Below are 13,733 nucleotides of genomic sequence, written 5' to 3' on the forward strand. Positions count from 1 at the left end.
TCCCCGTTTTTAGGAACCCAGGCTGACGGAGGTTCTGTAATCAACACATAGCTTCCCAGGTCAGCCTGGGAATTGCCGCCTCTCCCCAAGGAGGACCACCTCTGGAGTTTTATGAGCTGGGCCAGGCCTGGAAGCAAAACCTCACTGCCACTCATTCCATCAGCGAGAACCTGCCAAACGATCGCCCCCGAGTATAAGGAAGTTGGAAAATGTCCTTGGCTAATTAGCTATTTCCCTGTGACCACTCTATGCTATAGAAGGGGAAACACAAATTACAGTGGAATATATTTATAAAACTGAACTAAAATTATGTATTCCAAAAGAATGTATCTTAGTATAGTCCTGAGCATTGAAGAATTAGAAACATAGTTTTATGCCAAAATGAAAACTTTGGTACATGTCATTGGTAGAGATATTTCTGAATTATGATAAACAGGAAAGAAATTGAATTATGATAAACAAGAAAGAAATGGCTGTTGAGAAAAGATCAGATTCTTTTACATCTGTGGTTCCAGCTGCCAGGTCTTTCGGTTTAAAAATTACTAGTTATCGGCCGGGCGCGGTGGCTCACACCTGTAATCCTAGCACTCTGGGAGGCCGAGGCGGGTGGATTGTTTGAGCTCAGGAGTTCGAGACCAGCCTGAGCAAGAGCGAGACCCCGTCTCTACTAAAAATAGAAAGAAATTAATTGGACAACTAAAAATATATAGAAAAAATTAGCCGGGCATGGTGGTGCATGCCTGTAGTCCCAGCTACTCGGGAAGCTGAGGCAGAAGGATCACTTGAGCCCAGGAGTTTGAGGTTGTTGTGAGCTAGGATGACACCACGGCACTCTAGCCCAGGCAACAGAGTGAGAATCTGTCTCAAAAAAAAGAAATAATCAAGGTACCTTGTTATGGTGGAGATAAATGTAACAAATTATGGGCTGGCCTGCATTATATTTTAAAGCCAATTTAAATTTCACTGTATCACATGAGTGGATTAATAAAATGTGGTGTATGTATACCATGGAGTATTATTCAGACAGCAAAAAATGGTGAACTAATACCTTTCGGAACAACCTGGATGGAACTGGAGACCAACCTTTTAAGTGAAGTATCGCAAGAATGGAAAAACAAAAACCACATAAACTCTACTAAACTGGAACTAATAGATCAACACTCACATGCACATATGGTGGTAAAATTCAATGGAAATCAAGCAGGTGGGAGCAGGGAGGAGGTGATCGGTAAATTCACACCTAACAGGTACAATGCACACACTATCTGGGCAATGGGCACACTGATAGTTTGACTCAATCTGTACAAAAGCAATTCATGTAACCAAAACCTTTGTACCCCCATAATATTCTGAAATTTTAAAAAAATAAATAAACCACACATAAATAAATAAAGTTTACTGTATCAATTTTGGATTGTATTTGACTGCAAGTAACCAAAAACCAACCAAACAGGCTTATATAAATTAGAGATTTATTAGGAAAACAAGTTCAGAAGTAGGCTGTTGTTGGGATTGATTCTATAGCTCAAGAATCAAGAATGGCCAACAGCTCTATAATTATCCTGGCCTTTCCTTCATGATCTGGAAATGGCTGCTGCAGCTCCAGCTATTATGTCTGCATTCCAGAAAGGAAATAGGAATTGACAAAGAGAAAGAATCAGTCAGTGCCTAGGCTAGAAAGCAAAATTTCCCAGAAATCATAAGCAGACTTCTGCTTCTATCTTAGCAAAAACTGTTCACATGCCCACCTCCAGCTTAAAGAAAGTTATTTTTAGCTAGGCATAGTGCTGTCCTGAACAAAATCTAGGTTCTGCTCATAAGGACAAAGAAAGCAGTGGATATGGGTAGCAGCAAGCAGTGTGTGTCACTAAGGAATGGTGTCAATCTAAGATCTTCCTAACCCCCAAAATATCTGAATTTGTAACTGTTGAAAAGAGTCACAGATAAGTATTTGAAAACAGTCTTCACTTTTTGTAGGTTTAGAAACATTTTATTCATTCAACCAAAATTAGGTATATTCCAAAGATTATGCTAAACAAACCCTCAAGACACTGATACACCACGTTGCCGATGTATTAGCTGACGAGGAAGCTCTACCCAGCAGGATGGGGAAGCCTGGACACTGCCCCTGATGGGTAAAGTACATGCAAAGGCTGATCAGGAGGTTGCCTAGTGACTGAGATGTGCTTCACTAAACTGGGTTAGGCCGAATGGCCCTCTCTACATGAGGGGTATTTGTGACTGCACAAGAAAAGAGGGGGGTGCGACCCTTGATCGCTTCTCACGCGCTGTACCAGGGGTTTTCACATGACCTCCTCTCCAGGGTGTCTAGGATTGAATGTCTCATCCTTTTTAAGAGAGGAAACTGACGCACAGAGGTTGTCACTTCCCAAGGTTGCCCAAATAACCAAGGTAAGCGTTCAACTGCAGCTCTGACCCCCTTCAACCCACACCTCCAGAGGCGTCCTAGCTATTTAAGCGGAATTTAACAAGTAGCCCCGGCAAAGCCTGTGTTCTTTCTGCTCTAATCTGCTGCCATGACTGTCCTTTCCAGACACAGAGCTACGCACTCTGCTTACCGTTATTTCTCTGGCCCCGCTTACGAGTTTCATACAGGTCCCAGCTTTTGTCAACTCGTGATAATTTAGATCAATTAGAATGCAATTTATTCAAGTAGACCTTTTTTTTTTTAAGTTATATTCTTTGTCCTAAAGAGAACGTGTTGCCTCCTGGACAGCTTCACTATTTCTAGTTCTTCTCAGTAACATGTTTACAAACCACATATGGAGATGGCACCGTGTATGAAGACGGCACCGTGTATGGAGACGGCACCGTGTATGGAGACGGAACCATGGATGGAGATGGCACCGTGTATGGAGACGGAACCATGGATGGAGACGGCACCGTGTATGGAGACGGAACCATGGATGGAGACGGCAAGTCTTCTCACAGGACCACTTTCAAGCCCTTACATCGATTTGTGTTGTTTCTGTCTGGAGGGGGATGGTCACTGGTGGACGTGTCCCTCATCCTGGAGCTGTCCTGACTGTGGTAAACACTGACCATGTTGCTAATGCTTTCAGAACAGTGTCGAATTTTACCACTTTGTTTTAGGTGCCTAGGTGAAAAAACAATTTAGAAATTCTTTTTTTACCGATTCTTTAAAACTCCTGGTAATGCTCATTATAGACCTGGGACTCTCTGTTAACTCGCAACTCTACTTACCATGTTCACCGCAGTGATCTACTCCCCCAAAGGTTCCAGGAAGGCGGGAACCTTTCTGCCTCTTTTCTTCTGTGTGTCCCATTTGCCTCTACATAGCACAGACTGGCTTCTTCATCCATAAATATTGACCAAGTGGATAAAAGGGAAACCCCAAGTAGTAAAGCAACAGTTGAGACAATCATGTCACAAATCTGCATGGTTCTTTTCCATATAAAAAGTGCTTGTGGCGCTAAAACTTGAATAAACTTAAATCTTAAACTCTTAAACTCTTTCTGCACCGCCACAAAGGCAATCATTATCATCGTGTTAACCCATAAGTTATAGGGAATACTTACAGAATGAAATTGTAAAGCATTAAATCTCAGACAATACACTTTCTCACACATTTCAAAACTTACAAATAAGACTAGATGCTAAATGGAACCAAACAGAGTCCCAACAAAAGCATATTATGTAGGAAGTTATGGGATAAAGGCGGCATTTCAAATCAGTAGAGAAGAGATAAATGATTCAATATATGATGTTTGAATAATTAACTATTTAAAAAATAGATTCTTAACACACCATACAGAAAAATAAATTCCAAATGTAATTAACATGTACATATTTGGTCTATAAAAGTAATAGAAAAGTATATGTGAAAAATCTTTAAGAATGTCATATAGAGGATGGATTTTACCTATTGTCAGGCACCATTTATTGCATGAGAAGACAAGAAGTACACACAGCAGCTAGTAAATATGTGGCATAAGCCCCCCAAAAGAACTCCCTGAAAAGGGACAAAATACCTTCTCACAAAGAGATCCTATCACAAGTCACAACCCACACAAAAAATATAAATATTCTAACATCTGGCAGATGTCAAGGTCAAAAAATATTTTTAAAAGATTAATAAAGCTGAATACATAAAAAATATAAAACTTCTGTTCAGTAAAAGACATTATAGAAAAACAAAAGATAAAATACAGTAGGTAAAATGTCAACAATACATAAGACAAATACATAGTCACTATTATTACATGTTAAAATCTATAAATCGTAAACGAAAAAATACAATAGAAAAGCAGGCAAAGGACATGAACAGGTAAATGATCACGAAAAATGCTCTACTTCAATCATAAGGGTTTTTTTGTTTTTTGGGTTTTTTTGTGAGAGTCTCGCTCTGTCGCCCTGGCTAGAGTGCAGTGGCATCATCATGGCTCACAGCAACCTCCAACTCCTGGGCTCAGGGGATCCTCCTGCCCCAGCTTCCCAAGTGCTGGGACTACAGGCTTTGAAATATCTCTTTCTATTTCTTTCTGTCTTGAATAATTTCTTTCCATTTTTAGTAGAGACGGGGTCTCGCTCTTGCTCAGTCTGGTCTCGAACTCCTTACCTCAAGTGATCCTCCCGCCTTGGCCTCCCAGAGTGCTAGGATTATAGGCATGAGCCACCGCGCCTGGCCCAATCATAAGTTTTTCAATGTAAGTTTAAATAAGATGTTTTAACAAATCAAAACTGATCATTCCTTAGACTGGTGCAACTGTGAGAAACCAGGCCCTCTCGGGCAGTGCAGTACAACATGGCCAGACAGCAATTTGTCCAACATTTCAATGAGCGATCGGCCTGGCAGTGCAGGCTGAAGGAAGTGAGCTACAGAAATACTTGCACAAGGCTGAGAGTGCTGGTAGCAGCACTGTAACACCGTTAAGTTGAAAGCTATCTAAACGTGCATTCATGAGGATAGGTTAAATAAATTATAGTCCTTCCATGCAATGGAATAGTTCTATGTAGCCACTATTCTAAAGAATGAGGTAGATCAACAGACAAGATGTTCCATAATTTGTCAACAGGTGACTTACAAACAGTAATATATATTCATAGAATGATCTCAGTGTTTTTTAAATAATACAATGTATATACATAGCTTAGAAGGATATGTATGTGTTTTTCTCTAGGGAGTGAAAATACAGAGCATTCAATTTTTAAACTCATGTGTTCTTTAAATTGCCTCTCAGCCTGTATTACACCTATAATCAAGAAAACATTTTCAAGCCCTTAAGAGCTGTGTGTTTCCTCCCCAGGGTTCCAAAGGGCCTGCCCAAAGTCAAGAAGCCAGGTACCATTCGCCACATGGGAAGACAAGAACACACAGGCAGCTAGTAAGTATGTTGTGTAAACTCCCAAAAGAACTCCCTGAAATGGGTGCAAAATATTCTCAAAAAGTGATCCTGTCACAATTCACAATCCACTCAAAAACACAAGTACTCTAACATTTGACACTTATTCACCCAGGCCCTACCGAGGAGATTCACGCATCAGCTCCACGCTGTTTACTGGCCGCTGAGGAGTCTCTCCCCAAGTCCCCACTATTCACACAAAGCGAAGTGGCCCGTTGGCTCGAGAGCCCTGTGGCAATCCGCTGGCCCTGATGGCCCCGGAGCTACGGCGCCTTCATTCATCTCCAAGAAAGAGTCGGCCTCTTTGGAAGAAGCGGATTTCTTCTTACGGCAGACTTGTGCACAGCCTGGGTTCTTCTTTCTGTGTTTATTCTTCAGTCTCCTCTTGTATGTCTGGTATGCTAGGTGTTAAAACATACAGTCTTAAAAACCACTTTAGCAAACAGTATCATCTGGGGACATTGTATACGTGTCAGTACTCTGGGGATCTGTTTGCTCTGCATCATACATGTGTGAACACACAGGAGGAAGAGGAGGTGAGAGAGACAGCTGTGAACAAAATGACGCGGTGTGTCAGACGGGCTCTTTCTGTCTGGAAAGGACGAGATTGATTCACCAGGCTGCCGACAGTGTGTTCATTCGTTTGGTCAGCAGATCCCACGGGCGCTCACCATGAGTCGGGCGTCTGCGGGGGCCGGGAGGAGCCAGACATGACTCTTCCCTCACAGCCTGACCACGACAGGGAAGAGAAACGGGGACCTAAAACCAGGAGCTTGACTCGGCTAGGATGTCCCTCATCTCACGGGAAAATTAAACCCCAAGTATTCCTTACATTGTTATATTGATTGCTGTATCTGTAATCGGTGTATAATCAGTTACATCAGCAATCATTGACCGCACCCAGAGCCTGTTCTCTGACAACAGTAAAACCTTACGATGGCCCAAGATTAAAATATGTATGTGTATGGATACACACATTCTTTAAACTTATCTTCTGCGAACCTACATAATGACCGACTCCAAAATAATATATATTTGGCTATATGGGTAGGTAAAATATATGTATGCACAGTATTTCAGTATTTGTATATATACTATACTTGAAAAATATTTCACAGTCATTCAGCGCAAGTCTTAGTTACAGAAATATTGAAATAACTTGGCATTTGGGAAACCTCAAGGCTTTTAAGGAGACGTAACAAATAAATGCTTTAGTTTGGTAAAGCCCTGTCATTTTTGAGATCAGCGATTACTCATGGAGACCTTGTTTTAACATGTTCCGAAATCTAAGTTCTGATAATGCACTCGTTTTTGTGAAGCATATTTGTTTATAATTATTAATATAAGCTCACTTTCAGATTTGAAAAAATATTTTTCTGTGAAACTCCCACTTGTCTCAAAGTATCCTGTGTATGTACTTTATTGTCCCCAGAAATGTCAGGCTAAAAACATACCACAGGGGCAGCACATGCAAGTTTGGATTGGAAAAAAGTCAATAAATTAGGATGACCAATTTTCAGTGAAGTCTACCCCGTGGAAGTTCACCCACCTGCAACAATGAGAAATCCGTCCAACAGTTGGAAGAGTCCGTAGGCCAGCGGGAAACTATACATCTGGACCAAGTGCTCAGCACTGAAAGATAACTGGAGCATGGTGACGCACATCTGAATATTCTGAGCTCCAGTTTCTAAGGAAATCGTCCTGCACCTACCAATGAAAAATATTGCAAGAGTTACATACTAGCAATAAGAACTATCCTTCAATTTTCTCATATGTATGACAACAAACATTAGCTATGAAGCTTAGGCCACTAAAAAGGTTTACACTCATTCAATAGTTATTTGCTGAGCACCTACTCTGTAGGGGGTCTTCTGAGAGGCACTGTGGAGTAGGATTTAGCAAACTCTGCCCTAGGAATCTAGGTAAAAAGGCAAGAAACACACACGAGAAAGGCTCAGTAGCAACACAAGGCAAAGTATGATCAAGGGCCAGGGAGATGCGTAGAAATTCAGGAAATGGCAGAAGTGGTTAGAGAAGGCTTCACAGAGGAGGAGTGAGATTAAAGGACGGAAAGAGTGGAAGAGGCATTTAATGTGGGGGAGCAATGACAGAAATTAAAGTTCCAGGGACCAGAGGCATTGCATATACTGTGAGCCAAGCCGCACAGAGTGGAGGATTGGAGGAGATGGGAATGGAGAGTTGAGTTAGAGATAATGAAACGGTACAAACTAAATGACGCTTGAAAACCCACAAAAACCCTAAATAAAAACCAAATGTATAAAATGGTTGCCTTTGGTGAAAAGGTTTAGTAATAATTTTTTCTACTGTCTACTTTTCTATATTTTATTCGTTTTCTGATTGCAGACAATTAAATAAACCTTGCTTGAAAAAGACAAAGGAGGAAGAGGAAGGGAAACATGGGCAGGACCTTGGGGCCTGCGATAAGCGAGTTCACCTGTCTCCAGTTTGTAAAGGGAGCCTGCAGGGTTTTATACTTGGACGTGAGGAGACAGGGGAGGAGTTTCAGAAGATAAACCAGCATCTATGTGGAGGCCAGCCTGGAATGCGGAGGAAACAAGTGTGTGTAATGTGGGGGTGAAAACACCGTCAGTGGTACGGGGCAAGTTCATACCTTATTTCTACTTTCCCTGTCGCTTGCTACCCTTTACTCAAACTACCCTCATGTCTTTCAGATCAATCTAGAAAGCTGGAACTCACGCCGGGACCACTGGCAAGGCAAATGCGACATCTCAGTCCTGATCTATGTCAGGCCACCAGGTATGGAAAGACAAGATTGTTGACTGCGCTTGCCATGGGAGAACTTTCTCTCCAAATCCAATTCTAGTTCAACCGCTTACCAGTCTGTGTTCCTATTGGTTGATTTTGGAAACAAACCCAGGTTCAAATCCCAGCTCCCCCATTTCCTAGCTCTATGAACTTGGTCTAGTCACTTAACTCCTCTGAAGGGTTTGCTCATCAGTACAATGAGGACAGTGACGGTATCCACCTCTCAGGGTTGTAGTAAAAAGTAAGTGAGATAAACTGGGTGGAGTCTTACCCAGTGCTTGGTACAATCCTAGATGTTCCCCAAGTGGATTGGAAGTAGCATAAAGCCAGTTAAAAATGCCCCAACCTCCACCTTTGGAATTCAACTGCATAGTTTACTTTTCTTCAATAATTATTTTCTGATTTTAAACGTACTACATACTTATTGAAAAACTTAGATAATATACCAAGGATATATTAAAGAACTAAAATTAATCTCACTACTCAAAATTAAATGCTGTTACCATATGGTGTATTTCTTCCAGTATTTTTCCATGCATAGAATTATTTTTGCTTTCTTCTACAGAGTGGGAATAAAAATACATACCATTTTCTATTCTTTTTTAGCTGAAATTTATCTCTTATTTTCCAAAATCAATAAAATGGATGCATCTTATCTATCACATGGATACATCACAAATTAAACATATCCCTATTGTTAGATATTTGTTTCCATTTTTATTTATAAATAACACTGCAATTAACATCTTAACACATCAGTATTTGTGTGCGTATCTGATAGTGCTAGCTTCAGAACAGATTTTTAAAATTAAACTTACTGAGTTTAACTATAAATATTTACAAGGCTCTTGGTAACAACACTAAATTGCCTTCCAGAGAATTTATATCAATTTGTGTCTCCTCTGTCACTGTATGGTAATACCCATCTCATTACAGCCATACCAACATGCAGTATTATCACTTTTTTTTTTAAACTTTAAGTAAATGTTTAAGTAAAACTTTAAGTAAAACCTTAAATACGTAAATTAGGCAAAAACAAATAACAAACAAAAGTGGGGGCAGTGGCTAGTATTATCACTTTTAATATTTCACAGTTTATAAATCACATGCCCCCAATTGTAATGGTAATATTTAAGACAAATTCCTGTCTTTATTCTCAAGCTGGTCTCCTTTCTCTACCTGCCTCTTGTTACCAGCAATTTTTAAAAATTTAGCACAGACAATGGATAAGGACTTAATCCCTTGAAACTTGCTCATGCCTTAGAATGATCTCTATGTTTAATGAAACAATCTCATTCCTCCTATTTAAATTATTGGAATAAGAAGAGAAATGTGTCCAAACCTCAACAAGCGGTATTAACACTAACCAAATGCTAACTTCCCAAATTACAACTTCCCAACAACTTGGCTTTTGTTTGGTTTGCAAAAGAATGACCGTAATCTTTCCACCCGCTTCATGCTTAGTTGTGCTGTTCCACCCACGTGTAAGTCGACACTCTCCATGTCTCCAGACACAGCTGCAGCAAAGCCTGCCAGTGACAGTGTGTTTAATTTACCTTTCTCAAAAAAGTCTGTGGATAATTTAACTGTACCTTTGCCAAGATTGGTGGGTAAAGAGTGCCAGCAGAAAGCCTGTGATGTGGCCGATCAAAGGAAAGACGAAACTGATGGTCAGTAGGGTGACATCTGAGTTCCAAGATCCTTTTGCCAGCACCACACCAGCGACCGCGACCACCACAAGGAGGGCCCCACCAGCGATGGCGCCAATCTAAAGCAGACCAATAAAATAAGCACGTGCGAACATCATGGGTTGTTTTGCTCCATGATGCAAAGTCCATCAAGGCTCTAAAATGCTTGGAACCTAGAAATTTTAGAACAAAGAGGGGACTTAGAGACAACTGAATCCGATCTCATTTTATAGAGGAGAAACCAAGTTCCAAAGTGGTCAATCGACGTGACTCCACTAGAAATCGGTGGAATTGAACACAAATATAAATCCTCAGCTGGGCATGGTGGCTCACGCTACTTGGGAGGCTGAGGATGGAGAATCACTTGAGTCCAGGGGTTGGAGGATGCTGTGAGCTAGGCTGACACCACGGTACTCATCTTGGGGCAATGGAGTAAGGCTCTGCCTCAAAAAAAAAAAAAATAGAAAAAAAATAAACTAAACTAAATGGTATTACGTATGTGGTCAGCAGCCTCGCTCATGTGTACAAACTACAACTTTAGAGGTGCCCCCAGGAATGCGTCCGCAAGACAGCCCTTGCCCCTACTTTTCTAAGAAACCACAATATTCCTGAACACTGAGGCTCCACGTCACACCCGCTTGAACAGCTTTCGCCGTGACAGCGCCGGGTGAGGCCCTTGTGAACGGACAGGCCCTGGGCTCTTCTGTCCACGCACAGGGCTTAGCTTTTCTGTCACTAAATTGAGTCCCATGTTTTCCAGGGTGCCATAGCCTTGGTGTGTGGGCCTATGGGAGTGACAGAGGAGGCTTGGAGGAGTGGAATTCATACAAGAGCTGGATCCAAAACCAAAGGACACATAAGGAAAACTGCTGGGAGCGGGGCTGTATTTCAGCGGCTCATTTATTCCAGCCATGGCCCACTTCTGTCTTTCAAGTCTCTGAGCCTGTGCCAATGGGCCATGGAGTTGCTTACCTTAAGAATGATTTTGGACTGTTTTGGCCACCTGTAATTCACGTAGACACCGAAGGCCACAGGAATGGTCAGGCACACCAGGGTAATTCCTACAGAGAAGAAAAATCCATCAGCCGGCCTCCCCTCCCACCCTAACTGCCAGTCCTTCTCAGATTTTTCTATTTCAATTAGATAAACAGCTTTAACCAAAGCTGCAATCTATTTCTGCATCCACCTCCAACAATAGAAAATTTTTTTAAATCTTGGAAAGAGTCTTCGAAGGGTGTATGATACTAGTGCTGGCTACCGTCCCTGGGCCATCATTGCTCTTGCAGAATCCCTCTGGCAATCACATGGAACTTTAAAGACAACCAGATAGTAAGGATTAGAAAACAAGAGGCCCAGTTTAACTTCATGGGACTCTTTGGTTGCCGTGTATGAGTGCCACCCCTCTGCAGCCACGGCTATTATTTCCCTGTTTGAGGCCAATGGGTCATTTGCTTCCAAAGTAAAGAATATCTATTACAGACATAGAAACAGCATCTGTTATACTACCAAAGCAATTTCTCATAGCCAGGTAACCCAAAATGGGTTTTAAAAATGCCTTTTTAATTAGCACAAGTGAGTAAAGGCACTGACGGCAGCCTTTGGAGAGCAGAGGAGACTGCCCACCTGCCAACGGGATGCATACCTGACATTTCCCAGTGCCTCTCTCCAAATCTGGCCAAACGCCTACAGCATTGGCTCCAAAGTTATATGAGCTGTTTATAACATTTTGAGTCCTAATTGTTTATGACTGTCTTTCAGAACGTATTATCAAAACAGAGTATATTAAATAACTTACTGATCAGAAAAAGTTGCACATAAAATCATGGTTTCTAAATTAAGATTTCATTCAAATTTTACAAATGCAGTGGTCTCCAGCTGTTATCAGGAGATGCCTCTAATTACGGTTTTCAACTACGGGCCATGGGTTGTAAGCCCTCAAGGTGCTGACTTCAGACTCTAGACTGACACTTTATAACAATCATAGCTTCTATCACTTCTCCAAAGACTCTGACCGAACTAGAAGAGGCAGATCATCTCACCACATTTCTCTTCCAAGCCTAGTAAGTCCACAGAGATCTTTAGGAAAAGCGCAAGGTTTCATGAGAAATAACACTCAGGAGAAGAGATAATGAAAGAGATTTAATCATCAGGAAGAATCATTTACGTTCCATCTAAGAGAAAGTCAAGGCTCACAGGCGGTGTGTGAAAGGTGAAGTCATGAGAACTAAGGTCTGATTACAGCCACAAGAGCCAGTTAACTTTGGATCAAAAAGAGTCCAGTTGCTTTATAGTCTAACTATATAAGGGTTTGGGTTTTTTTTTTTTTTTAAATAAGTTCTCTGACTTTCTTTATTTTCAAAAATGAACTCTTGCAGGGGTTAAGAGCCTGGTCTTTGCAGGCAGATTCCCGGGTTAGAATTCTAGCTCTGCACTAACCAGCTGCATGATTTTGGTCAAGTTACTTTAACCTCTCTAAGCCTGCAAATCTAGGAAATTAAACTAGTAATAGAATCTATACTGTAGGGTTATTTAGTGAATTAAATTAGTACCCAAAAAAATCCCTGCGCAAAGAGATACGTAATTAACAATAGCTATCGCTGTTAGTGCTCCGTTTCACAAGCCCAATACAGACCGATGTTCTGATACGGAATGGTGAGGTTCTGCTGCAGATTCCAGGACCAGGTGTAGAGATAAAGGCAGAGTGGCATCATTCCCAGGGCAGCCACCGTGGAACAGGTTGTCATACTGATGCTGAAAGTAAAGTTAAGATGATTCTTAGGAGGGAGAGTTGGAAATTAAGAATTTAGTCTTTACCAAAAGCAACTCCCAGGATGCAATTTCTTAGAGATTACATGGAGTAAGCTCCTTGGAGTTTGTGTCTCTTATATTATTTAACAGGTGATGGCTATAGTTTTGCTCTAGGAAAAGATTTCCAGCAGTCCTTGTCATCTATAAATTAACTCATAGTTATTTAAGCATCTACTTGCCCTAAACATTCTGCTAGGTGCTATAGGATTCTTTTCTTTTCTTTTTTTTTTTTTTTTGAGACAAAGTCTCACTCTGTTGCCCGGGCTAGAGTGAGTGCCGTGGTGTCAGCCTAGCTCACAGCAACCTCAAACTCCTGGGTTCAAGCGATCCTCCTGCCTCAACCTCCTGAGGAGCTGGGACTACAGGCATGCGCCACCTCGCCCAGCTAATTTAATTTTTCTATTTTTAGTAGAGACGGGGGTCTCACTCTCACTCAGGCTGGTCTCGAACTCCTAACCTCAAGCAATCCTCTCGCCTCAGCCTCCCAGATTGCTAGGATTACAGGCATGAGCCACCGCACCCAGTCAAGATTCTTTTCTTATACAACTTCTTTTTTATTGACTATAATTCACAGACCACAAAATTTATCATTTTAAATTGCACGATTCAGCAGTTTTTAATACAGTCACAAGACTGTGCAAAAACAGCACTATTTCCAGAATATTTTCATCACCCCAAAAAGAAACCCCATCTCTATTAGCAGTCACTCCCCATTCCTCCTTCCCCCAACCCTTGGCAACCAAAAATATACTTTCTGTTCTTCTGGGATTACCTAACCTAGACATCTCATATGAATAGAATCATACAATATGTGGCCTTTTATCATGTGTCTAGCTTCTCTCACTTAGCATGTTTTCGAGGTTCATCCACACACCAGACTTTCATTCCTTTTTCTTTTTTGAGACAGAGTCTCACTCCATTGCCCTGAGTTGAGTGCCATGGTGTCAGCCTAGCTCACAGCAACCTCCAACTCCTGGGCTCAAGCAATCCTCCTGCCTCAGCCTCCCGAGTAGCTGGGACTACAGGCATGTGCCACCATGCCTGGCTAATTTTTTCTATATATTTT

General features: G+C 41.4%; 1 protein-coding gene across 1 annotated transcript in view; it reads right to left on the reverse strand.

Annotated features, from left to right (window-relative positions):
- Positions 1–5,371: 5,371 nt before the first annotated feature.
- SLC10A6 (solute carrier family 10 (sodium/bile acid cotransporter), member 6) overlaps positions 5,372–13,733 on the reverse strand; it is a 16,507-nt gene continuing 8,145 nt past the window's right edge. Inside the window, exons 2-6 of the mRNA XM_012647184.1 lie at positions 12,492–12,610; positions 10,832–10,920; positions 9,764–9,939; positions 6,934–7,091; positions 5,372–5,785 (exon numbers count right to left, since the gene is read on the reverse strand). Of these exons, the coding sequence (XP_012502638.1) occupies positions 5,574–5,785; positions 6,934–7,091; positions 9,764–9,939; positions 10,832–10,920; positions 12,492–12,610 (754 nt within the window). The 3' untranslated portion in view covers positions 5,372–5,573. The remainder of the gene's footprint in view (positions 5,786–6,933; positions 7,092–9,763; positions 9,940–10,831; positions 10,921–12,491; positions 12,611–13,733) is intronic.

Source organism: Propithecus coquereli, unplaced genomic scaffold, assembly GCF_000956105.1.
Source record: "Propithecus coquereli isolate 6110/MARCELLA unplaced genomic scaffold, Pcoq_1.0 Scaffold26, whole genome shotgun sequence".
In the NCBI taxonomy this organism is placed as follows: Eukaryota; Metazoa; Chordata; class Mammalia; order Primates; family Indriidae; genus Propithecus; species Propithecus coquereli.